At 43.7% G+C, this 27,923-nt stretch overlaps 1 protein-coding gene across 10 annotated transcripts in view; it reads right to left on the bottom strand.

Moving 5' to 3' along the window:
• The window catches only part of SKAP1 (src kinase associated phosphoprotein 1), a 353,915-nt gene that overhangs the window by 318,810 nt on the left and 7,182 nt on the right, over nucleotides 1-27,923 (bottom strand). For 2 of the 10 annotated variants that reach the window (XM_083470124.1, XM_083470126.1), the window contains exons 1-3: nucleotides 21,146-21,238; nucleotides 20,073-20,156; nucleotides 1,986-2,049 (exon numbers count right to left, since the gene is read on the bottom strand). In XM_083470124.1, the coding sequence (XP_083326250.1) occupies nucleotides 1,986-2,049; nucleotides 20,073-20,156; nucleotides 21,146-21,187 (190 nt within the window). In that variant the 5' untranslated portion in view covers nucleotides 21,188-21,238. Of the gene's footprint in view, nucleotides 1-1,985; nucleotides 2,050-2,587; nucleotides 2,617-3,553; nucleotides 3,674-17,636; nucleotides 17,702-20,072; nucleotides 20,735-21,145; nucleotides 21,239-21,259; nucleotides 21,507-24,368; nucleotides 24,497-27,923 lie in introns of those variants that run through there. The other 8 variants (XM_083470131.1, XM_083470127.1, XM_083470125.1 and 5 more) reach the window with 8 other exon arrangements.

Here is a 27,923-nt window from a genome sequence, read left to right on the forward strand (position 1 = left end):
TGCCATTCATTGACACAATAATAGTGCATTTATAATGGTGGATTTATACTGGATCGTCCACACATCATTCTGCTTTATTGTTTTACGATGCTTCCTCAATGTTACTGCATTACTGCTGCTGAGAGAGGCACTCGTGAACTATAACACAACAAAAACAGGAGGAAAACTTTAAATATTTGTGGTTAAAAAAAATGTTACAGGATATCAGCAGGAAGATATGGGACACGCGTAGACAGGAAACAAGACAGCATGTTTGCCCCCCAAAATTTGCAAAGAGCAGTAAAAGCAGAATTGCATATAACCATCGTGATGCCAAAAGGAACCCAAATCATGTTGTTGTTGTTGTTGGCATCTGTCTGTCTTGAGAGACAATGGAGGTTCTCTCCAAGGTAAAGTCAAATTGCTGGAGAATCACAGCACCTGCTGTGGCTGCAAAAACCGGTGACTTGTAACTGCTGCCTTCAGCATTGTTTTTCCCGAGTTAGCAGCACTCAAGTGACCTCTCCAGGGCACAAGCCTGGGTAGTGTATATGGAAGTCAAGGGGTGCCCAGACAATTAGACCTCCCTCTCAGCCTCACTGATGTGGTCCAAAGGAAAGCAGAGCAAGACATTTGGCATCAGCCTGGCTGCAGGAGTTGCTGGAAGGGGGTGTACTAGACGCCACCCAACTATCTTAGGGACTCCATCATAAATGCACAATAAAATAACATATGGATGCCTTTAGAATGCAAGCTTTAAACACTAGAATGATATCATCTAATGCTGTTTAGTCTGCAAAGGCACAATAACTTACTTATTGGGGTTATTTTTGTTGCCATACAATACTGTAGAAGTAAATAAGAAAAATATTCAAGACTTGTGTTGCCTGCTAAAAACAAAATGTAGCTTTTGTAGATCCTCATGCTTCCTTTGACATCGCAAGAGGTTATACAAAGAGATTTTGCAATATGCACTCTTAAATGGGCAAATTATGATTTGCTTAAAAATGAATCACTAAAGCGTTCTAATTTTAGCAGATGTTCACACTTCCTTTAACAGCTTCAAAAGGAACCTGTGCTGAGATTACATATTATATTATAAATAAATAAATATATAAATTAAGGTAGCTTCCAGGCAACATGTTTATCAAGCATTCGTCATGATTTGTTTGTGGGAGGAGGTTATATGACATCAGCATTCATTCCAATTTGTTTGCAGGAAGGTTATTATCATCATACACTTTCCAGTGTATTTTTCTGTCACATTTCTTACCAAAAAACTCAGATTTCAGGGAAGAAATGTGTTTGCTGTGCAAGAACACAATATCCACTTTAACTGAGTAACCTGGATTTACTAGGATACTTCTGAATCCAACCCACAAAACAGCAGCAGTCTGGAAGCACCTTAAAGATAGTAGAGTCCTGGAATAAGGGGAGGTACCAAGAATCTTAAATCACTGGAGAATTTTGTTTGTAAAGATCCCTGCTTTACTACAGATCCCTTTGAGCTGTGGGGGTGGAAGAATTCATTTTGAGGGGGCAATGGGGTTTCAACCTTTTAGGTAGTGTGGAGTAGCTATATTAGGCCCTCCTTTAATATCACTCCCAGCCCTATATCCAATTACATCTGTCCCTCAAATATGAGTAGACTGTGTCTTTAATTCCTTCATAAAACTACACCACTTCGATAGAATTCCTGCAGCTAGCAAGGTGTTGGCCTGCACCCATGAACTCTACCATTTCACAACACCCGAAAGAACACTGAAAAATGCTGAAAATCAAGACTGCTTCAAATGTAATAAAGCCCTCTAATAATAGGGGACAAATATATGTAATCAGGAGCACTGTTAGGGAGGAAAGGGAAAGGAAAGGTGATGAAAGAGAAGCCCACGTTCAGGATTCTTGAAGTAGAAGAACCTGCTGTGGCTACCATCTTTTATTTTTTCCTGAAAGCATCTAAACTGTGGGGGGATGGGCCTAATTATTCAAACAACTTCATTAGTTACCTTCAAAGAGCCTCTGGACATCCTCTGGGAGGGTACCTCCTGCAGCTTGCATTGGTGACAAGTCCTGAGGTTAAAATACCAAACAAAAACTTGGTGTAGTTATTTGCTTCTGCTACCATTAACAGTCTCTGAAGAAGAAAGGAAGAAACTCTCAGAGGCGAGAGGGGGTGGAAGGGAGGGAGGGACTATCTATAGGACGGCCTCATCCTTTGCAGCTGTAAGTCCCAGCGTCTCTAACACCACAGTGAAACCTAAACAGGCACCTGTGAAAGAAGGCAGCAACTGCAGCTGTCAACTTTCTAGACAAGCATTTACTCCTTAGTCTCTGGTAAAAGTGGCATATCCAAAGAAATGACTAAAATCTTAGAGGGGAGAAGAAGGTATTCTGGTGCTCTAGGATTTAGGTTACAATGCTATGTATGCTTACATGAGAACAGGTGCTATGGAACATAATGAGACTGAGTAAACAAGCATAGGAATCAGCTGTAAGATATTCACATTATAGACAGCACTGACCTTGACTGTTTGGAGTGTGCTACGCTACTGTAAGCATGTTTACCCAAAATTTATTCCTGATGAGTTAAATAGGCTTAAGTGCTTACATTTCAGAAGCTAGCGCCAGTAGTTGAAAATGAGCCAAGGCTAACCCAGTTTCTGAACTTTTTTTTCTTTAACAGAAGAAGAGGAAAAGGATGTGGTGTGTTTGAATCAGATAGAGTGTAAGATTAATTGCCGGGTGGGTCTGTGGTGGAAAATGCTGTATCCCTTCAGCGAAAATGCTGTGCCTGGACAATTTAGCCCAAGTATCAATCCTGGAACCTGCAAGTTCACTCCTGAGTTCATTATTAATGCCCTGGATCAGGCAAACAAAAGAGAAAACCACAGTTGCGAGATACATTTTTCTTATTGCCAGGGGCGGCCTGTCCCATTTTGCCACATGACACAAAAAAGGTAAGGTGCTGTCCACCACTACCCAAGCCTTGTTTACCAGGGTCATGTGGTGGTGATCTCACAAGAGGTCCACAAGATCTTGCAAGAGCTCTGCAAGATTTCACAAGGCTCTTGAGAGATCTCACTGGAACACAGAGGCCACAGCGGTATCGCCTCAATTCTCTGGTGGCAAAGGGGCACCAGCAGAGCACCCGTGGAGGATCCAGCCCTTGGACTCCTCTGCCCGGGTGGAGGCTGCATCCATCCACCTCATGGGCAGGCCATTAGTGTGCAGAACTTCTGAGCAAACTCAGAGCTCCATTACCACTTTGTTTAGAAATTAGTAACTCTGAACTTGCTTTGTCATCTGTTGTCTTCCTTTGAACACCTTTATCTTTGTGCTATTGTCGCCATGCATGAAATTTGGCTCTCTGTGCACCTTTTGTGTTCACTGAATTCAACCAACAACCCCAGTCCCTAGTACAGTGGTACCTTGGTTTACAAACTTAATCCATTCCAGAAGTCTGTTCTTAAACCAATGTGTGCTTTCCCATAGCAGCAGGGGACTCAATTTAAGCTCAACAGGAAGCAGAACATGTTCTGCTTCCAAGGCAAAGTTCATAAACCAAAGCACCTACATCTGGGTTTGCAGCGTTCTTAATCCAAGTTGTTAATAAACTAAGATGTTCTTAACCCAAGGTACCACTGTAGAGCTGTCTCAGCACTGCTTTGCACCAGCTGAAGTTTCCAGATAAATTCTAAGGGAAACCACACACAATTGTCAGGCACAGAAACTGGGCCCAAGAGAAGATTGATGCCTAAAGTATCCTGTTTGTTGCTTGCTTACATCAAATCACAGAATTTCAGAGTTGGAAGGTACCACGGGGGTCATCTAGTCCAACCCCCTGCAATGCAAGAATATTTTGCCCAACCTGGGGCTGAAACCCACAACCCTGAAATTAAGATGCCCTTGCTCTACCGACTGAGATATCCACAGCAACTTACCCAGGGTTCTTCCCATTCTTCATGCTTTTTCAGGCTTTCTTACGAGACAATTTAAAGACTAGGACCCCATCCGCAGTATTATAACAGCCATATTCTCCCAAAGAATCCTGGGAAATGCAGCCTGTTAAGGGTGCTGAGAATTTTTAGGAGACTTGCCACACAGAGCTGCAATTTCCTGAGTACCCTGGGAAGAGAGATTGATTATCAACCCACTCTGAAGGAAAATAGCTCTGTAAGGGGAATAGGTGTCCCCTAACAACTCTCAGCCCCCTTAACAAACTAGTTTCCAGAATACTTTGTGGGGAAGCCATGATTTGTTTAAAGTGGCATGATACTGCTTTAAATGTACAGTGCAGATGGGACCTTAGACTTAAGGCAAATAATCCCAATGTATCCCAATGACAACTGTTAAAATGTGATCCATGCCAACACACTGAATGACCACTCCACGCTTAAAACGGGGGGCGCCCTTTGCGTGGACGCGTGCAGCCCCTAGATCTGGAGCGGCTCCAACAGCATAGGCTTGGTTTGCCTTCCCTCAGGTGGGATACCTGGAGGTCTCCTCCTACCTCAGTCAGTTGTCCAATCCCATCTGGGGGAAGCGTTGCCAAGGAGACCAGGCCAGGTAGGGGAGGGATTAACTGCCCACACAATAGAGGGAGGATCTTACCTGGGAATCCTCACTTGGCTCCAGAGCTTCTCCCACCCTACCCAACCTCAGTTAATGTCTTATTTTGCAGGTTAACTTTTCTTCACAGGTTTTGCAGGTTAACTTTTCTTCACAGGTATGCGGGTGCTGCTACGTTAAGGTCGCTGTTAAAGGGCCGGAAAGGAATTTCCCTGCATTGGCAGGTTTCGCCTTTCCCGTAGCAAAACGTCACAACTTTGGCGGTATCAGGCCTTGGGCAGAATCCTTTAGTCCATCTTCTTCTTTGCGGTGGCGATATCAGGGTTCCCCGTTAAAGCGGTTTCTGAAGGGAGGCTTTGGCCGTACGCCGAAAGGTCGTCATTGCTCTCCCCTGTGGCGGCGGCGTAACGGGGGCGGCTATCTCTGCTTGAACATATGTTCTCCAGAGCCGGCCCATCCCCCCCCCCCACTGGATAACCCTGATGCTCCCTAAATAGGAAAGCTGTGTCGATTGCATAGGATTTAGAAATTCGCATAGGATTTGCATCTGGATTTAGAGAGAACAAAATGTGAGACAGCTGTAGTTGGAGAAGAATGCCAAATGGATGAGAGGGAATTAAAAGAGGGACAAGGAGTTTACAATCCAGTTAAGGCAATGGGTCATTGGACTCTGGTATCCTTGGCTTCATCCAACTGGAGGGAGCGGATGGATGAGTAGTTGGGGGGAAATCAGTTTCTTTGTAGAGCCAGTATAGTCTAGTACTTAGAATGGGAGAGCAAGGTTCAAACCCCACTTGGCCATGACGCTCACTGTGTGATCTTAGGTCAGCCGCTGCATCTCAGCCTAACCTGCCTCACAAAGTTGTGTGGGGTTAATGCGTGGGGAGAACCATGTAGGCTACTTTGAGCTCCTTGGAGAAAAAGGTAGGATATACAGTGGTACCTCGGGTTAAGTACTTAATTTGTTCTGCAGGCCCGTTCTTAACCTGAAACTGTTCTTAACCTGAAGCACCACTTTAGCTAATGGGGCCTCCTGCTGCTGCTGCGCTGCCGCTGCACAATTTCTGTTCTCATCCTGAAGCAAAGTTCTTAACCCAAGGTAATATTTCTGGGTTAGCGGAGTCTGTAACCTGAAGCGTATGTAACCTGAAGCATATGTAACCTGAGGTACCACTGTAAATGCAATAAATAAACAATGGGAGTGGCTGGGTCCCCTTGAGTGAAATAGCTCCCCTCTCTGACTCTGTCAAAAGGCAGAGCACCTAAGTACATGCACCTATAGTGTAGGTAAAGATTTGTTTCTGATAAATAAATAAATTGTTTGTTTGTTTGTTTGTTTGTTTATACCCCACCCATCTGGCTGGGTTGCCCCAGCCACTCTGGGCGACTTCCAACAAAATATTAAAATACAATAATTAATCAAATATTAAAAGCTTCCCTAAACAGGGCTGCCTTCAGAAGTCTTCTAAAAGTCAGATAGTTGACATAGAGAAATTAACCTGCACATGACATACGTCAAAGAAACCTCTGTTCAAGGACATACAGTGGCCACAATTGGGATGCTACCATGGTACAGTATAGATAGAAGCCAATTTGAAATCAGAGCAGACTTACATATTCTGAGCAGAGATACATATTATAAAATAGCACAGTGGTGCTGACGGTAACAGAAGCAACAGTAACTGATAACAGAACACTGAACCCACGTGGTTAAAAGCCAAACCCCCAAATCCCAGATACATCAAGCTATAGTATATATACACACAAACAGACACATGTAGAATCGTAATATTGGCAGTAAATAGCAGTGGGGGGAAAGGCAGGTAGGCAGACCTGTTTCCACCCACACCCACACCTTTTTTCCATTTTAATCCGCAAATTGTCCCATTGGAGTTTGTAGTTACTACTGCAGAGTAAGCCATATCAGCTTTGGAACTATTTTATTTAGTTATATGCTTCAGTCAGAATGTTTCTCGGTGCCAGGGCTCTCAGCCCAAGATGTGAGCGCATCTGTGCATGTGCAAAGTGCATTTCCCTCGTCCTTGTAGCCACCGCCAGAAGCCCACACATCCTGGGGCAGTCCTCTGGGTTAGAATGCATTGCTTCCATGCAGGTTGGAGCCCTGGCACTTGTCATTTTAGAAATTAATCTCTGTCAGAGACCAATTTGGAGCAGGCGAGACAAAAAGAAAAGGCTGCTGGTTGTGTGACTGGCAAATTCTACTGCATCGCTGCCATATCTCATCAACATTTCCTGCGCCTGAGATGCCAAGCTGCCTCCCCTAACACAGCCTGATAAGAGCTCCACCTTATTCGTCTTGGGCTCCTCTGAGTTCAGCAGGCAGCCTCTCTCTTTAGCGATAGCCTATTAAATGGACACATTCCTTTGAAGCCTCCTCTTGATTTTGAAATCCAATTTTCCCCCAACAAAGTCAGGAGATCTGATTGGGAGTAACTATGGAAACTGAGCTTAGGAGGGTGGGGGGGAAGACTTGAAGGGAGTTGAAAGAGCGGCAAGGTTAAAAGGGGAAAAAAACACCCTGTAATCGAAAGTCAGACAGTGCTTTGGCACTGGAATATCAGAGGATCTAGGGAGAGAGGGTTGGCAGGGAAGACGTGCTGCTGTGAGGGGTGTTCTGTGTGGCTGTGGACTGAGCACCTGTCAGGGGAGGTGAGCAGTCCAGCTTTTCCTGTCACAGCAACCTGGGAGAGCATCTGAATACTCAAATGCATTTAGGTCACCGTCTATTCTCACTCGCTCTCCTGGTTTACATCAAAATCTGGGCCTGCCCACTCGCTTCCTGCCTCTTCTAAAATGCTAACAAGTGTGACAAGGTTAAACTACATCACCTGGGCTCAATGGCATCCTCCCTGCACCTGCTTCAAAAGGCAGCCCTGAAGTTAAACTGAATTTCTTGTTAATTAAAAGGAGATAAAGAAAGGCTGGCAGGCAGTAACAAAGGACAACCTAAAGCCCTCCAATATGTTGATAGACTCCAACTCCCATCAGCCTCCCCATCAGGATGGTCAAGGGACAGGGCTGATGGGAGTTTGAGTTCAACAACCTCAGCTTAGGTTCCCCACCTGAGCAGCAAAGGTTTATTTAGTATACCAGCACAAAGACAGAGAAAATCCTGCCACTGGGCAGGGTGGTGAGGCAGCCTACCTCAAACAGTGGATTGGAGTGGTACCATTAAAAGGCAGGAAATTGTTTGGTCTAGAATTATATTTTAACCAGCATGGTGAGTGTTACTTGGATTTTATGCCTCAAGCACAAAAATGCCTTGTGCCATCTTGTGTAAGATGGTGAACAATTGTATTCCGAAATGTCTGATTGACTTACTCTCTTTTTAATGAAAGGCAAGGGTCTGGGGCCCCTATTGGCCTTGGGCCCTGCAAAATCTGACCTCTTCTACCCATCTGTCAGTGGCCCTGAAAGCTAGTTTCCATTTCCAACATTTCATCAACACTGTAACATCACCATGAAACACAGCAAGGTAAAACAAAAAACAAGGTAAAGGACCCCTGGACTGGTTACATCCAGTCAAAGGCACATATGGGGCTGTGGCGCTCATCTCGCTTTCAGGCCGAGGGAGCCGGCGTTTGTCAGCTGTGCTGACAGGGGCTGGCTTGATTCTCAAAGGTTCTCACTTAGCTGTACACAGGTTTTACTCGAGACCACACAGCTGAGATAGGCAAAACCTGTTTTCCACTCCAGACATTGGAATAACTGTCCCAATGGTGACCAGAAGCATTCAGATTTATTTTCTCTTATATAAGTGAATGGCTGCCATTCATTTCTATGGGATAAAGCACAAGTCTGAACCTGGGGACAATATTGTAATGGGAACATGATGATTGGTGACAGAGAACTCATTGGGGCTGCAAAGATACACATTGTGCTCCAGAGGTTCCCTGCAGCATACAAATCCTCTCTCTATAACCACCCTGCTAATTATAATGGCAGGCATTCTACGGATATTTATGTTAATATTCATTTTTACATTCCACTATAGACCAGTGGTTCTTAAACCTTTCCCCACACCGACCACATGAAAATTGCTGAGGGTCTTGGCAGACCGCTTAATGGTTTTTCTGCCTGTTGTAGCATATGTAATGCACTGTGCTAGATCCTGTCATTATTTTTAACTGTTTTTTTATTGCTTGTTTTATTTATTATACATTGTATTTTATTGCATTACAATGTGAATTTCATAGAAATCAAATTGTAATACAATAAAACACAATATGAGAAACACAAGCAACAATAACATACAATAAAAAATCAATATGAATGTTTAATGCGCTGGATGTGCCGTCTCTCATCTTCAACCACAAATCGACAGAGAACACTCCCGACCACCTGAATTAATCTTGTGAACCACTGGTGGTCCGAAGACCATAGTTTTGGAACCCTTAGTATAGACAACTAAATTTCTCTCTCAGAGCCCCTTTATAAGTATCTTTACAGGCATGTTAGCTCTTATATTGTTCCTACGTTGGTTCAGATATATGTTAAGACTTCTGCCTACACATTAGGCTTCCTTACATATTTAAAAACCATGCAAGGGAGGCCTAGCGCCTTTGGAAGTCTGCCACTTTTGTTTCATGAAAACATACCAGGAAGCTTCACCACACACGTAGAAATCTTTTAAACTGACGTGGGAAGAACCATGGAGAGAGTGGCAACTAAATTGTTAAAAGAGTGTGTACATAGGAGAGCCAGTGTGGTGTAGTGGTTAGAATGTTGAACTATGACCTGGGAGATCAGAGTTCGAATCCCATGAAGCTCACTGGGTGACCTTGGGCCAATCATTGCCTAACCTACCTCACAACATTGATGTGGAGATTAAATGAGGAGGAGGAGAACCATGTACACCACCTTGAGTTCCTTGGAGCTTTAAAGTCCTGACCAGAAACACAGCACTAAAGGAAGTCTGGATGAGCCCAATTTAGTTGCACTTAGATCCCATTGAAATGATGAGTTACGTCCTATTAATTTCAGTACTAATTACTATATAGATGTGTGTATTTGTATATAATCATATGTATATTAGAACATACAGGGTGAGTCTTTTAAAAGAGGCCCCGTGGAACATGTGTACTCTGTATCCATGTGGCCTCTTTTAAAGGACTCACCCTGTATATGTGTATGTATATATGTATGCATTTGAGTTCACTGCCCTCAGATCTCTATTCTCGTCTTATGAAGAATGAGCAGCATCAGAGGAACAAAGAGAACCAGAAGGGATCTGCTCTAAGCAGATTAACCCACAGAATCTGTTAATTGGTATTACAGATTTTCAGTTCTGAGAATCTTTTTTTTAAAAAAGTTGGGTTTTGGCGTTGGAGAGCTATTGGTAAGACGAACAGACAGAATTTCAGTGTGAGGATGTTATAGCTTTTAAAGGTCTGGTGACAAGTCTGATCCACACACCATGAAAGACCAGAAAACACAGATTTAAGCTTGTGACTATAAGCAAACAAAGGGGGGCAAACAGCACATGAATATGTGAGGAGCAGAAAGGGTAAAAGGGAATCGGGGGAGATGGGAACAGAGATACCAGCTATGGCTTTTGAGGGACAAAATAAGCTGACATTGATCAGGTGTTGAAGGAAAAGAAGGTTAGGAAGAATGCCACAGACAGTAGGTAGAGATGAGAAACAAGATAAGTTCTCCCACCGCCTTTTTATTCCCTCCCACTGACGGATGGCCCTCAGTTTAAAGCTGAGGAATTTATTGATTCTTTGCCTTTGCAGTCAGAATATGAGATGGAGCTGCACCTCCCTGTTCCCTTGGATGTCTTCAGCATCACAGCTCCTTTCTCCCAACATCTCCTGTAATGACTTTTTTATTGACAAGACGGAGTCTTAATGAGGAGGTCTGCTGTGTGTTGTAAAGGGCTGCAAGAAAGGATGCTTTTCTCACACCTGATACTAAGGGACACAGCCAGCCAGTGGCTGGCTCACAAGAGCATATACTGGATGATGTGAGCACAGGTAGTAGAGAAGGAAAGGATCTGGAGAAGATCAGGTCAATAGGCCAAGCCACCCAACTGTGTTAGTGTAAGAGCTGCCCTTGAAGACAGCTTGGAAACTTTCTAGGCTCTATTTTGGTGCTGCTATTGATGTGTAAACCTCTAAACCAGACTTCCCAACCTGGTGCCCTCCAGATGTTTGGGACTTCCACTCCCAGTATCTCTGACCGCTGGCCATGTTGGCTGCAGTTTATGGTAGCTGTAGTGCAAAGCATCTGGAGGATACTAGCAGGTTGGAGAAGACTATCCTAAATAGTCTGGAATCTGGTTACGAAAGGGACAACTTTCAACCATATGAACCCATATCCGGATTTTAGGGGTGCTTCCAGACAAGCACATTATCTTGCAAATTCAGATCTGATTTTAGTGTGTGTGTGATTGCCACACGCGTGTCCAACACACTCCAGATTATTTTCAGTCATGACATTCATCGCTATTCCATCACTTGCCATCCATATGAGGTTGATGTAATTTATCATGCTGTGTTTCTTCCCTTGCCCCTTAGTCACCACTCCCTGGCTCTCCACAATCCTTTTCCTGTTCTGGGTATGAACACAGGAATCTCAGTATCCATGTGCATGCACCTTTAAAACAGAATTCTCTAGAACAGCAAAAGCAAAAGTTTCCATACTTAAGCTATGTTTCCAATGGGCAGAATGGAGTGTTGTAGTTGGAGGGGTCAGAAAGATTTTTTTAAAGCAGAAATGCAGAAAAGTAATGCTGATGTCTTGAGCAAGACTGCTATTTGCCTGACTAAGGCTTGAGCAAGAGTGATAAAGGGGTCTTGTGCTAGTCCTCTCTATTAAAAAAAACCAATTTTTTTAAAAATGAAAAGCATGATGTAGATACTGCACTGTGACATACACACTGTGTGGAGATCTCAAGAAAGCATCACCTAACTGGGTTTTTGAAATTTAAATGTGCCTTCTGTAGGTAGGAAGGAAACTGGTAGAAACAGGTCTGCTCATATTGTTTGGGTCTTCAGAAACAGCTAGCTTGTGCTCAAGTGGGGAACAAACAGAAGCATGGGTGAGGCAACAGGGGCCACCAACCGAATATAACCACAGATGCTTGATGGACCAATGGTCTGATATGGTATGAGGCAGCTTCTTATGTTGTCCCTAACCTATGCACTGAGGTCTATATGCAGCTCCTGGCCATTTTTACACAAGTAGCAAGGAAAGAGGGAAAGGAAGCAGGAGAGAGAGGAAGAAGAGGAAGAGGAGTGACAGTCAGAAAGGGAGGTGCCCCACCTCCCTTTGGCCCTAGTCTCACCCATTATTGGCTCTAACTCCAACCTCACCCACCACCAGTATGTGTCCACTGACAGCTTGCTCCCAAGGGAATATGTCCCTTGGCATTAAAAAGTTATCTGTCCTACTCTGCAGGATCAGACCCAAGCTGGTGTATGAAGATAGTTCACTTCTAACAAGCCATGTTATTAGAGAAAAGCGCCAAGTCTGGCAGCGGAAAGAAGTTACAGCCCAGAGCCAGGCAGGCAGCCACCACAAATCCACACTAGGTGACAAATGACAGGACTTACTGAGCAGTCAGTATTAACAACCAGGTTGTCAGTCTAAGAAGCATTAGGAGCAGTAGCCAAGAAATGAAAGCAGCACATGGCTGGAGGTAACACTGGCGTGAACTGAGGGCCAATATGCATGTTGCAGATATTCAGCAAGATGCCCTCAGTGGGCCCTCCCCTCTATGAGACTGCCACTGCTGCCCTTTTATTTGTCCTCTTCCCCTCTGGATCCAATCTACACAACTGCCCACAGGGAGAGTGTAAGACATCTGGAGGATGATGTTCCATCCCCTCACTCTTGTCTTGACTTGGAGAGGACAGGTGAACAGGGAGAAACATGAAAGAAGAGAATGAATGGGGTAACGAGGCCCTGGGAGCCAGCAGTGGTGTCCCAGATGGGTGTGGACTTTAGCAGCTGCCCCAAAATACCATGTCTTGATGCTGGCCCTGGCTCAGACAAAGGTCTGTAGCTTGACCTAGAACAAGCGTGGTGAACCCTTTTTTCAGCTTGAGAGTTGCATTTCCTTCTGAGGATACATTCCAGCCAGGAAAAAACACTCAGAGGGTGTGACATGGGGTGGCTGGCCTGAGAATAGAGGGCATGGCTGGAGAGAGTCTCAAGGGCCAGATAGAGAGGCTTGGAGGATCACAGTCTCTGTGATGATTTTCAAGACCAGTTTGGCCACTGTGGGCTGCTAGTCCTAATTCTGGTATACCAACACTTTTCCCATGGCAAAATGGTTAGGTGAAGCTTCTGTTATGTGGCCAGATCCAGATTTGGCATGAGGGCAACCTGGAGAAAATACTGGCAGTGGATTCCCCTCCTATTACTGTCAACACTGCCCATTCAGTTACCTTCTCCCTCTATGCCTCACTCACACCACTACTGATGATAATGATGGTGATGGTTTTGATAGATGACAGAGCAAGGCAGGTGGAGACTCCAGTTCCTACTCTTTGCTCTTGTCACTGCTCACATATGTGGAGAAAGCTGGTGCACAGGCAGCAATGGCAAGAAAGAAGAACAGAGCCAGAAAACCCTGGTGCTCCAAGGTGATCCCATTGTTGGTATGTGGACCTTGGCAGGTGCTGGACACTGCTGACCATTGACACCAATCCTGGACAGAACAAAAATGTCTAAATAGTGTACTGTTGGACAACTGCCACCAAAGTCCATATTAATATGCAATGAGCTCTGGGTTGCACAAAGAAAAACTGAAATGAAATTTCCCAAGCATTTTCAAAACTTAAAACTTGAAGGACACTTTAAAAACTTTAAATTTTAAGGTTGGAGATAGATGGGGGGTTACAGAGAGGATATCCATCTCACTTTTGCCTCTGCTAAAGCAGATTGTGCAGGGTTTGGTTTTGTTTCAGAGCCAAACTACACATTGCACTGCAGCTGTCTGTAATGAGAACCCTAAGGCCCCTTCAGCAAGGCAATGCCTTCTGGGAAGGAACACTCTTCAGTGCAGAAGAGGAAAAAAGGAATGGCAGGCTTCATCCTTCCCCTGCCAGGTAGTTTCCCATTGAAGCCACCTTCTACCTAGTTGCTTCCCTCTGCCTGATTTTTGCAAGATCAGTTTGGAACAGGCTGTCAGTGTCTGGGCTAAATACCCCTTCCTCCTCCCTATGTTGCTGCTAAAGAACGTCCTCTCCAGGGAAGGGACTTTTGGGCTAATATTATACTTGGCTGTAATGTGGGGTTTGACTCTTAACCTGCAAACGCTGCTTGACCAGAGCTGAGAAAAAAACAAAACAAGTGTGCACATGTGTACACAAGGGAGGGGGGATCTATGTCCTTCCAGATGTTACTAGGATCCAGCTCCCATCATCCCTGGAGATTCATAGGCTAGTGGGAGTTGGGAGTCCAAGAACATCCAGAATGCCACCCCTGGTATACACCATGGGAAACCAAGCTTTTCTCAAATTTTCCTCAGTTATCTTTAAAAAAAATGGTCTATATTATTCTCACTAAACACATTCTTTCCCTCAAGGAATTCTGGGCACTGTAGTTTTACCGCTCATAGAATTTTAATTTCCAGCAACCCTTAACTACAGTGCCCAGAATTCTCTGAGGGAAAGAATGTGTTTTAAATGCATAGTGTGTATGTAGCCACACTTACCTGGGAGTAAGACTCACTGAAATCAGTGGGACTTACTTCTAGGTAGACCTGTATAGGCTTGTTTTGTTAAAGTTTAATACAAAACTGCTTTCCAACTTCATGCAGCACTTACATGTTCACTGTCCAACTTCAGCACAATAAAAAAACATTACTATGCCTACTTTGTGTTTAAATAAATTAAGTGCCCTATGTCAACAAATCATTCAGCACACTATTCATTTTAACAATCTGTAAAAATGCACCACTCTTCTGTTCTGCTTCCTTTATGGAGTCCTTCCATTCCAAGACACTTTTATGGCATATTGCTTGATTTAATTAAAAGCACTGGAAGCATTTAAACCAGTTTATTTCCCTCACAACCACCTCAGCCTGTAACCTAATGTTACATGGCAACTTCTTTTTTTAAAAAAAATACCTTAATTGGCTCCAGGTTTCTGTCTCAGTTGTATTTTATAGCAAGTGGCCCCATGTTAGTCCTGTGATGGAAATATTTGAGACACCAAGCTTGAAGGTTTAAGCAGGCCTGTCTTTACTTTGTGGTTCTAAACAATGGATAGAAATCATTATTGCTATAAACAAGTCAATGGCCATATATAACCCTTTACTTTAGAAGAAGGGTATTTGATGTGTTAGATTATATTGTCAGAGTTATGAGATATAAAAAGTAACTACAACAAAATCCTCCTATAATACACTGCTTTTAACAATTCAGGCTGCAATCCTATGTGCATTTTCCTGGCAGTAAGCCCCATGGAACACTGGGGAACCTACTGTACTGTATATAGGATTGTGCTCTTAGTCCTCAATAAATCAAAAACTGCCATTTAAACTTGTGCTTTCCCCTGAAATATCTCCAACACATTCAAAATCTGATATGAAATCTCTCCCCAGGGCTTTCCAGCTGATTACTTTTAGTATCCATGAAGATCCAAAGATCTTTCCAGGAACTTAAAATCCTTCCAAGTTGTGGAACTCCCTCCCCACAGAGGTGAGTCTGGCACCTTCACTACTCAGTTTTTGTTACATGCTGAAGATACACCTCTTTCTTTACATTGGCGTATGACACTGTTTGTAGGACCCACCCTATTCCTGGGATTGTAATTTGTTTTAAACTGTTTTTAAAGCTGTATTTTAAATTGCTGTGACCTGCCCTTGGACCTTAGAGTGAAGGGCAGGTAATAAATCAAAACAACAACAACTCTCAATACTTTTGCCATTCAGTACTAAATTAAGAGAACCTTAGGCCCTTGATGAGGCTGGCTCATGGTGCCTTCCCTACCTTCTCAAAAATGCCTTTAAGTCCTTAGGTTTCTGCCATCTCTTCCCCGTCTGCATCATTAGCTGGTGCCTCAATTATAAATAAGATCGTATGGATAAACATTTTCTTTGCAATACTCAGTGGATAAGTTTTACAGTATGCCTTTCTCTCTTGTGTCTGTGACATACCACCTGAGTTGTCTGATACAAACCTGTTCTACAGACACGGCGCAATGAGTCTTGTGTGCTCTTTATACAGTGGTACCTTGGGTTAAGTACTTAATTGGTTCTGGAGGTCCGTTCTTAACCTGCAACTGTTCTTTACCTGAAGCACCACTTTAGCTAATGGGGCCTTCTGCTGCCGCCATGCCACCGGAGCACGATTTCTGTTCTCATCCTGAAGCAAAGTTCTTAACCCAAGGTAATATTTCTGGGTTAGCAGAGTCTGTAACCTGAAGCATATGTAACCTGAAGTGTATGTAACCCGAGGTACCACTGTACTGGCTTCCAACAGACTATGGTTGGGGTGATGAGGATGAATGTGTGGAAGAGAGTATGTAAGAGAAACTCATTGAGATAGAAGAGCAGGGATTTAGAACGCTTGTTGATAATTTCATTCCTTTTTAGTATACTGAGTCTTAACAAAAGGACCCATATCCAACTGAATACTGAATGAACACCCACCCACACCCCAGTGAACAAAATCAATGGGTGACACCTGTGCGTTAGTCATTACTGCAGAAATCGACATAAAAGGCCATAGAGATAGCAACAGGGATTACCTAAAACAAAATAAGGAGATGGATTTGTTTGCAAGTACAGAACATCAGAATTCAGCCTGTTCTTGCTGCAGCCTCAATGCAAGCACTGTGATGTGTGTGTGTGTATATAAACACAGGGCACTCCAGGTGTGCAATAATAGAAACCACTGTGTATGTGTGAGAGGATGAAATCAGTTTGAAAAACACCAACTTTTCTTTGGGTTATGGATCAACATCCCAGCGGATAATTTATAGAATGCCAGAGTTCTGAGATTACCTCTAATTTATCTCTTAACTAAGTTTCTGTTGGCATCCTAAGAGCGTCGCACAGACAGCAAAGTTAAAGCACTACAATTTATATAAGCCCATATATAAGTGAGTAATAAGAAATGGAAAACCACATCCATATGAATGAGATAAAATAAACGTAAGGAATGCACTTGGTAAATTTATAACAGTGATATGAAGATCTGATAAATACAAAAAGCAAAGGATTATTCAGTCAAAGCCAAGGCTGCAATCTGAGTCATGCTTATTTGGCAGTACGTCCCATAAAATCAATGAGCTATGCAACTGATTCCAGCTTTTGTTCTTAATCACTGTTGATATGCTTTAATGGAAGTTGCTGAGTTTATGTAATTGGTTTTATTTCTTTTTATAAGCTGCTTTCTGTTTTTTGAATGAGAAAGAAAACAGGCACATCCACACTACAGATTTATTTTGATTCAATTGTCATTGCTTCCTCCCAAGGAACTCTGGGAATTACAGTATAGTTTATGGTTGGATGGGAGCACTGCAATGATTTTTAAAAGAATTTTCAGCATGTCACCGGGCTTTCATTCCCAACTTTTTCTAGAAAAGACATAACAATTGAAGTAGGACTGGCTCCACCATTAGGCAGAATGGGACAAAAAATAGGAGAAAAAACAGCCCCACCACACAGTTTCTCCTGAGCCCCCAGCCACACACTGGAGTACCCTACCCCATTCCCAATATTGAAGTAAGATTCAATAACCAGGCCAGTCAGCTTCTTTACACAGAACAAGGATGAGAGGCATCTTATCATTTGTCTCTGGCAGCAAAATCTTCAACCAGACCTGAGTTAAAGTAATATAATACAACCTATCCAAGTTGGTAGTATAGGTAGGGTCAGAAAAGGTGGGGTAGTGGCACCGGCTATTGTTCTCCTTACACAGGAATAAAAATGTGTTTATAAGGAGAAAACTGCACTAAACTGCTAAAGAATTTTCATGAGAATTTTAATTGATTGATTGATTGATTGATTGATGGGCAAATTGCTGCAGAAATGTGGAGAACTGAATTTAAGATTGGACAAATGAGAAACTGAGAAAACCGAAACTGACAAATTCTTCCATCCTTACCTTGCGTCCTCCAGATGTTGGACTCATCCGCTCCAGCCAGCATGGCCAATGTAGTCCAGCAACTTCTGGAAGACCACAGATTCATTAGCACCAGCCTAGAGACTATATTTTACTATCATGAATAAAAGTTCTTGGCTAGTGGCCATAACTGCATCTTTTTGAAAGTGAATTCCACAATTCTTCATTGTTATAAGCTGTTAATTATGTATGCGGACAACATCTCCTCCCGTTCCAAATTGAACAAGTAAGTCAATGACAGAAACACTATGGGTCCTTCCTATACCAGTTGAATTTCCCTTGATTGCATTCTCTCTTTGCTGTTATCAGAAACAGACTATCCTGGGGGAAAAGTGGAAGGCAGGGAGTTGGCTGCCAAGTGATCTCTGTGAGTAGCTGACATGGCATTCAACAGCCCAGCTAACCAAGTCTGTGGTGTGTATATCCATCTCCTCAAGCCTGCCTCCTGTTGACACAAAGATTTGTAATGGGTGCTGCTTAGAATTTAAATACAGTGGTACCTCAGGTTACATACGCTTCAGGTTACTGACTCCACTAACCCAGAAATAGTGCTTCAGGTTAAGAACTTTGCTTCAGGATGAGAACAGAAATCGTGCTCCGGCGGCGCGGCAGCAGCAGGAGGTCCCATTAGCTAAACTGGTGCTTCAGGTTAAGAACGGACCTCCGGAAAGAATTAAGTACTTAACCCAAGGTACCACTGTACACCACCAACAGGACCAGACCAAGACATTGTAGTGCCAATTGGCTGCAATCCTGTATCCACTCACCGGGAAGTAAGCTCCAATGAAATCAATGAGATTTATGATTTTGTTGCAAATGCCTGACTGTACCTCAAATTTACATTATGTTTATGCTAGCATTGCAATCATGTGTTCCTCTAAAGAATCCTTGGAACTATAGTTTGTAGGAGATTCTAAGAGTGATCTGACACGAGATTCCTAGTCACTTCCTTTGGTCTAATAGAACTACCAGCTCCAAGATTCCGGATCTTAATGGGAGATGGAGTTCAACGAATTCCCCAGCTCTAGGGTTGCCATATTTTAGGAAGACCCCAAAATTATTGAGCTTCTTTTAAACAAACCCCAAAGGATGTCTCTTCCACCTTTGAAATCACTATAATGTCTGGGAAATCATCATGCAGCTATTCACGGAACAGTGGATTCACACATCCTTAGGTCTGGCCCAGCAGTCAGCCAAGTCAGGCTCTGGCCAAGGGCCCCAGGGACTTGGAAGGGCCATTAACCAGCCTAACTCAGTTGTGCTGCCATTCATCACTCTCCCCACTGGGCCCATGGATGCTTTTCAGTGGCAGGAGATGCTGAAGCCTTTGAATGGGTGCCGCAGCACATCTCTCATCTATGGTAACTAGCATGGCCAATGGTCAGGAAGAGATGGTCCCTCTGACAGCAGCAGGGATGGGGAACCTGGACTGCAACTCCCATGTCTCTGAGTGTGTTTTATTATTCATTCCAACCATTTATAAATCACTTAACACAGTAGCCTAAGCTGCACAGAGGTCCACAGGCTACCTGCACCCTGCTCTACAAAAATTTAAAAAAGGAAGAAGTAGGTTGCATTAGTATACGTTACTATGGGTTAAACTTCCTCTGTAATCTGGGAAGTCCCTTTATTACGACCAACCTAAATGTCAGAAAACTGAACAAGCTTGTGGTTCCACCCAAACTCTTCATTGGGCTGGATGTCAGGCAAAGTGCCAGAGTGGTGAGGGGGGAAAGCTAGCCTGGTACTGAAACCTAAATGTCAAAATTGGTATTTAAAAATTCATTTTTGCTGTATAATGTTAGAATATATGTGGCTATGAGGGCATAGCTATGGGAATTTTGATGATGAGGGCCTACACTTCAGAATTTGCCACCACACCAATGCCTAGTCTGATGTTGGGATTCTTTCCCAGCCAGTCTGGGGCTACAGTCATGCCATACATTTTGAGCACCATGATGCCATTTTAAACAGTCACAGCTTCCCCCAAAGTATTCTTGGAACTGTGGTTTATTAAGGGTGCTGAGAGTTGTTAAGAGATCCCTATTCCCCTCATTGAGCTACAATTTCCAGAGTGCCCTGTGAAAAGGGATTGATTTTTAAACTACTCTGACCATTGCAGCTCTGTGAGGAGAACAGTATTCTCCTAACAACTCTCAATACCCCCAATAAACTACAACTCCCAGCATTCTTCAGGAAAAACTATGATGACTATTTCAAGTAGTATCATAGGGCTTGAAATGTTCGGTTTTAATGTGTCTTGAATTAAAGAAAGGACAAAGAAGCCGAAAGTTGCCTGGGCGTATGTGGAACTTCCCAAAGAGACACAGCTCTGAAGGAAATTAGCTCTGAAGCAGTTAATTTCCCTGGCTCCCAAATTGATAAGCAGCGGGAACGTCAGCGTGAAAATGAACTTGCCTTGTTCGCTGGGGTTCGAAGACAGCGGAACTCAATCAACAACGGGCCACACGGTTCAAAGCCGCAATTCATCCCTCTGCGCCTCTGAAAAATGGGAGGTGACAGTTCATTTTGCCAGTGACAGTCTGTCGGTCTCGCTCAGTGCTTCTCCCCCGTCGACTGAACGGCAGAGGTAAAGTGCCGGCTCTCTGGCACCCTCACTTTGTATTCCACTCAGATGAACAGGACAGTGTGAGATCAAAGGTGGAAAAAATCTCCCCACGGCCATCCACCTGGTATTTTGCCTCCCACCCAATCTTTCCCCACCAATTCCTTTTGCACAAAGGACCCCTGAGCCTCATCCGCTCTCAGGGGAGCCATTCTGCTGCTCCCCGTTTTCTGTACACCCTGAACAGAAGTGCGAAAGGAGGTGCAGCCATGCAAATAAGAAGAGCCTTAGCAGTGGGGGAGAGCAATGGGGAATTATCTTTCTCAGCAGGCCCGCTCTGAGGCCTGGGGAGGCCCAGGAGACTTCTGGGTTTGGGGGGCCCTAGGCATAATAAAGGCAGCCACAGAAAAGTGATGACACTCAAAAACAATATGAGGCACCAAAAAGAAGAGTGAAACAGCATTTGGGTTTTTTTTTATTTTGATTTAACAAATGCTTTCCCAGCCTTTTTCTATGCAAATGCACTGGCTACTGGGGGGGGATCTTGCCTTCATGCTGCTTTAGAGCAGATAGCAGTTTTAAAAAAAGTATTTTACCAAATCACGTGCCTTAGTTGCTTAAATTTGCAGCTCTCGAGTTGAGAGAGTGTGTCACCATTTGATCCGATGACATAAAAAAGACAAGAGGCAAAACTTATCAAATGCCAAAGAATTAACAAGTGTCTAAATCTGAGGCTCCTTCAAGCTTGAGGCCTTCCTGCCCCGCAGACCTACCGAACCCCTGGCCCTGCTTCTAAGCAATTTCCATCTCTCCCTCCGCCCCCATGCATCCTTTTATTGCTGTCTTTTTTCTTTTTTTTCAAATAGCAGACTCCATTATAAATCAGGGAACACCGAATCATGTTGTACATGAATGCTGCAGATACCTTAATAAGACAATTTTCGGCATGGAGGCCACATTCCCTCATGTGGAACTTTCCAGAGACAGCAGCGGGTGTAGCCTGAGGCAAAAGTGGGGAGAGCAATGGTGTGACTTTTACCTTTGTGCAGCGGGCTATGAATTTCAGCATCACAAAAGCCAGACATTTTTACACACACACGCAAACCACCGTCAGGGAAGCAGGGGCCATTGGCAAGAGTACAAGGGATCTTTGCAGTCGAGCAAAATCATTTGCGGAGAGTGCAGAGCAAGGCCAATGGTAGATGTGGCCAGAGCAGAAGGCATGGCCCACAAGACCACTCCCACAAGACCTGTGGTTCTCCAACCCCTGCCTTCAGTTAAAAGGGCTAAATTAACCACTTTTAAGGCCCATGGGTTTGAACTCCAATTTCCAGTATTTATTCTATTGAGATTGTAATAGTTATTTCAACAGTGCAAGCTTAATCTATCTACCCAAGGATACGGTAAGTCCCACTGTGGTCAGTGGGTTTTTCTTCCAGCCAAGTGTGTGTGTAAAAGCCTAAAGCTTAACAGCAATCCTACATGTCTTCTCTGAAGTAATCTCAGTTGAGTTTAATGGAGGCCTACTCTCAGTTCAGTGCGTACACAAATGCACAGGAGAATGTTCTACTGAACTCAATGGGAATGACTTGTGAGTAAATGAGCAGGATCAGGCTGCTAAAAGTACTTTGCTTTTGGCTAGGTTTTATGTTAAGAGATGACCTTCATGTCAGCGCATTTGGAATTTTTTTGAAATGCATTACGTTCTAGAAACATAAATATACTAATCTTGGTATCTGCAATACAGAGATAAAGAAGGGAAAATGCACCCTGTAATGACATAATTATCAGTTACTCTGCCCCATTAGGAAATAAAAGAAGACCATTTTACAAAAAAGAAGCCCTACAGCCAATACTGCCCGTGGGACAATAGCACACTCTTGAGATGGTGAATAGCAGGCTTCAGCCAAAAAAATATAAAATAAAAAAGCTCTAAGCCCTAAAACAGGGATGGTGGACCTGTGGTTCTCCAGATGTTGCTGGATTACAGCTCCCATCATCCCCGGCCTGCAAAGCCAGTGGTCAGGGATTGTGGGAACTGTAGTACAACAAACATTTGGAAGTCCATAGGTTCCTCATCCCTACCTAAGAGTAGGGTGATGTTCTTTTCTTCACCTTTCTGACAGTTCTGAATGGGGGCATGTATAGAAGAAGCAATAACCACAAAAGTGTACTTGCAAAACTGTTGATTTTTACCACTGGATGGTCAGATTCTACAAAGTTTATTTTAATTAGCTACCAAAAGAAATGAGCCCCCTTTGCCCAAATGCCCTCTTTGACCTGAAGTGCTTCTCTTAAATGCCAACTCAGGAGCCCAGTGGAAAAAAAACTGACCAGAAAAGCAGGAAGGAGGAGATTGATAGATTGCATATATTTCAAAGCAAATCAGAAGGAAGTTGGCGTTTAAACCAGTAGACCTCTGCACATAATCAAGGTTAAGATCAGAGACTTCTTTGGAGGCCACTTGAACATATGGGCTCTTGGTTCCTCTGATCACTATTTTTAAATCACTATTTCACAAGTGGAGAACCTGTGGCCTTCTAGATGTTGTTGGACCTCAACTCCCATCAGCCCCAGCTAGCATGACCAACGGTCAGGGATGGTGAGAACTGGAATCCCACAACATCTGGAGGCATTGGTGGCCAATGCTCATTGGGACTAGTAAGGCTCCAAAATTAAGTGGAATCAGAACCAATGATAGACAAATCCAACAAATTATTGTTTTGTCCTCATCCTCCTATTTGCTGAGTTTCACAATACTGAGACTTAAGTAAACTGAGGGCAGACAAGGATTGGTGAGGCAATGCCCCATAAGCCCTAATGGACCAACCTCCACTGTCTGGAGGGCCATGGGTTCCGCATCCTTTCTTTACTGTCCTCCAAGTGTTTTTCTGTGGGTATGTAGTGTGGTATCTGGTGTTGAATTCTTTTGAAATTTGACACAGTAAGATAATTTAAAATAAAACAAACCTCATAGGTTAAGTTGCATTGATGAATCCTAAGTTAATAATGAATTGAATTGCCAGATTCAATCCATTTATGCCTTATAACACCCCCCCTGCTCCAGCAACATATGTAAGTAGGAATGCAGAAAACAATAAATTAGGTTGGATAATATATATTCACTTTCACATGAGCAAATTCATATTGGAAGAATGTAGTTGCTGAGATCCACTCCACTTCAATTTTATTTTGTCTCTAGTGTAGTTCGCTGAAAGTGGAAGACTTGGTAGGTTTTATTATTGCCACGCCATTCATATACAAAAAGCTTTATGAACAAGCATACACAAAAATAATAGGTCTCTGCCCCAAGGAACTTACAATATTGTAAGAGTGGCAGGAAACAATGGAAGGAGAGAAGGGATGAGAGAAGTACGGATAACATACCAGGGAAGGAGGAGAGGGTGGATCAGGCAAGGTGCAAGTGCCGGGCAGTAGCTTGCTTTAGTTTATGAGGGAAACACTTTCCCTTGTAAACTGAGCAGGTCAATCCCATAAAGGATTGAAGGGAGGGGGAGCAGCCAGGTCCTCCAGATCTGATTTTATAAAATTGGCATTGTGAGGAGGCAGCTGTAAACCCAGACAGATGGAGTATAGCTGGAATGGTTATTATATTTTCAAGCTCTTGCATGCTGACAAGCGGGCCCAATGGGGGTCCGTGGTGGAATTAGTGTATGAAAAGGCAGCAGAGAAGACAGCTCTAAAAGATGGACTGGCAGCTCTGCTCTGAGCTGAGCCATCTTGAAGATAACAGGTTGTCAGTCACCAAGAGCTGCTTATACATACATGCTGCATTACTGAACTCCCACTACCAAGAGAATTAAACCTGTCTACACACACACAAGCAGCTCCAGTGCTCTGATTACATTTACAGAGGTTGCGACCTGCACTTCTGTCTCTATGGAAACCCCTTGCACTGCCAACATGGAGTCAGAGTTGTTTCACCATGGGTGGCTGATATTTAAAGGTAAAGAGACTCTGCCAACTTGGCTGAGCAGCTGAAAGAAACCACATACTGCTCTTTTTCATACTTTCAGGCCTTCTTAGCTAATGATTAAGAGAATGGGATAAAGATAGGTAAAGCGAGCAATCACAGAATCAAAGAGTTGGAAGGGAAACAAAAGTAGTCTTTGGGATTATCTACAAACCTGCGGCGTGGAGTAGTGTCTGGATTTTCAGATCAGGGCTGCGTACATACCATGTATTTAAAGCATGCTGCTTCCCCTAAAGAATCCAGGGAGTTGCCAATTGTAGCTCTATGAGGGGTAAACTACAGTTCCCAGAATTCTTTGGGGGAAGCCATATGCTTTAAGTGTATGGTGTCTATGTAGTCTAGGATTGAGGAGCCCAGGGCCAAATACACACAAAGCCATGTGACCATAGCTGTCAACTTACAGATTTGAAAATAAGGGACCAGCAGCCTTGAAAATAAGGGACCAGCAGCCAAAATAAGGGACCTGCACCCTCACCTGTTCCAGGCACTCCAGTCTTCCTGTCCTCCTGCAGTCTGGTCAAACTCATGCTGGGTAGCTTCGAGAACACTGTCCAACCAACTTTGTAACCAGAGGTTCAACTGAATAGAATCTGAATCACATGCACCACAAGGCCTATGCAGCCTCAACTTAAGATGGCTCCCCAGCCTGGCTTTACACTGCAAAGTTTGCAGTGTAACAAAGCACGTGCAACAAAATGGCGTCCAGCATTCAAAAAACCCTTCAGCTTGCATTAACTAGCCACACACAAGGCATGCAAGCACCACCCCCCAGTCGTTCTTAGACTTCTTACTGGGTGAGCAACACAGCCAACCAACACAGCTGGAGCCTCCCTGGCAGGCAGGGAGGGAGGGAGAGGAGCTGCTTCCTTTGAAATTTAAGGGACATCATTTAAGGGACATTTAAGGGACATCCATCAATAAGGGACAGCAGCGGGACATGGCGCTGGAATAAGGGACTGTCCCTTCAAATAAGGGACACTTGATAGCTATGCATGTGACTTTTAGCTAGTCAAGGTTTGTAAGCCTAGTCTACCTCACAAGATTATTGTGAGGATACAAATATATCAGAACCCTGGAGGAAATTTCGGGTATAAATGCAATAAATATATATAGTGTGATCTTGGCATAAAAATTCAGCAGCATCTCCCATCAGCCCTATACAGATTACCTTGAGAAACACAGCTAGCAGGTGATGGGGAAAATTCTGGAGATGCACTGCCAGTCAGAGTGAACAAAACTGGACTAGATAAATCAATGGTCTGACCTGATACAAAGCATACCAGTTTTACAACTGGTCAACCCATGTGTACTAGGGCTGGGTGATCTATCAATCTATCATCCAAAACATGTTTGAAGTTCACATCGTGATAATTGTTTCATAATATTTGAGCTGGCAATATATCGTGAATCACAATGTGTGTAAGGGCTAGGCAATATCTGGTTTTCAACATCTTGATAACTCACCAGCTAAACACTGCAATGTTATCAGCAGCTAAACCTCTAAATATCACCCGCTAAACATTGCAATGTTACCACCAGCTAAAAATTGCAATCTACCACAATGTCTGAAATAAGGATGGAACTAAACAGAGGCAAACAGGACAATGTCATTACACACTCAGTTTCATCAACAGGCAAGCCAAAATGCATCCCAACAGAACTTTTGGTTTCAGACTTGGCTACCAAATGGTGGCTTTCAAGACAATCCAAAATATGGCGATGAGTCATAGTGAATACAAATAATCTGGGACTGCCAGACCGCCAGCAGGTCTGTTAGGAGGCAGAGGCAGCAGTGGCAGAAATAGCTTGCCATTACCATGGTACATGTCAGCAGTAGCGGCAACAGCCTGCAAGGCCTTGCTGTGGCGGATCAATCGGTGGTCTGCGAGTCCCTGTGGAGGCGACGGGAGGGGGCAGCAGTAGCAGCAGCAGCCAGCAGGGCCTTGCGACAGTGACACAAACAGTGGCGGCCTGCAAGGCCTTGCAGTGGTGATAGAGAGTGACGGCTGCAGCAGCAGCAGCCTGCGAGGACTCACAGCAGCGATGGTCTTTGGAGGTCTTTAAGCAGAGGCTTGACAACCATATGTCAGGAGTGCTCTGATGGTGTTTCCTGCTTGGCAGGGGGTTGGACTTGATGGCCCTTGGGGTCTCTTCCAACTCTATGATTCTGTGATTCTATGAAAGCTGACCTACTGCCCTAATAGTGTTTTTGGTCACCATTCTTATGCCTTTTTCAGTTAGACTGATACCACAAGAACCGTACCAATGGCAGGAGACCCACAGGTGATAGCTAAAAGACAGTTCCAGGACACATATATAAATCAAGGTTGCCATGGAGCAAGTTATTTATTCCCTAGCTACTACAGGTAAAAGCAAGCAAACCAAAAGTCAAATGTTATGTGTGCATTTGGCAGTGCTGGAGTTAATGCATAAAAATGTGGATCATCCAGAGATTGAACATGATCCGTTGTATTCTCTGTGTCTGCTAACATTGGCTATTTATGCAATAGATCTCTAAAGCACTGTTCTATGCCCCCCTAGTCTTTGAGCAGTGCAAGATTCCAGCAGTTCCAGGCATCTACCCAGTGTTCGGTTTCCTTGGAATGTGAGACAGCGGAGACTGTGATGTCTTTATGATATATGGTTTATTTACACATATATGCAGCCTGAGCCTACAATGGAGCGGCTCACCACATTAACACCCCAAAGGGTTCTTGCTTCTCCCATAGCCACAGCCTTGGAATCCAGCAGAAATCAGGCATGGTTCTATCTCTCAGCTGCCCAGCCTGCAGCCTTGCTTCTAGCTTCTAGCTCACACAACCCAACTCCCAACTTTGTCCTTTGTCTTTCTAACTCCCACTGAGTTGAGGGAGGGAGCTCCACCCATTTGTTATCTGGCACAGAACCACTTCCTTTGTTACCTTAATCGCCCATACTTAGAAGGCCATTACCTCACCAGTCAAAATAAAAAAAATTCCTTCCAGTAGCACCTTAAAGACCAACTAAGTTAGTTCTTGGCAGACCAACACTATGGCAGACCAACACGGCTACCTATCTGTAACTTACCTCACCAGGAAACTATCCTGGCTATTCCAGGAATTGAATCTGCTGGATCCAGGAATTAGAAGAGGGGCTCAGAACCTACCCTCTGCAACTCATAACACTTTCAAAATGCACATTTTTCCTCAATGAATTCTGCACACTGTTACAATTCCCAGGAACCCTGAACAAACTACCATATGCTTATTTACATGCAAGTAAATCCCAACATTGAGCTCAATTGCTCTAATTTCCAAGCAAATCAGCATAGAATTCTGCTGTACATTGCCAGCCAAATCTAATCATGTAGCCAATGGGCACAGTTGTGTAACACACAAGATCTGTGAGGTCACCCATCTGGGCAGGGGATGTCACAAAAAGGCACATCATTTGTTTCCGCAAATTTTGACCACGCTGTATTGGGAATGGTAAGGAAGATCTGGCATTAGGGCTGTGGTGAAGGTGGGGGAGCAATATGATTGATGCTTGAAGCAAGGAGCCATTTTCTAAAACAACAACAACACTATCTAGTGTGCAAATAATGCTTTATAAATGCCTTTCTAATTCGAGATACAGACAGGGCCCTGGAAAAGGAGTTTGAGGAAGATTGAATTAAGCTGTTAACCCTCTAGGCTCTCCTGTCGTTTATCGTTAGGGAATTAATAGGGAC

This window comes from Podarcis liolepis, assembly GCF_965112155.1.
Source record: "Podarcis liolepis genome assembly, chromosome: 13".
Taxonomy (NCBI): Eukaryota; Metazoa; Chordata; class Lepidosauria; order Squamata; family Lacertidae; genus Podarcis; species Podarcis liolepis.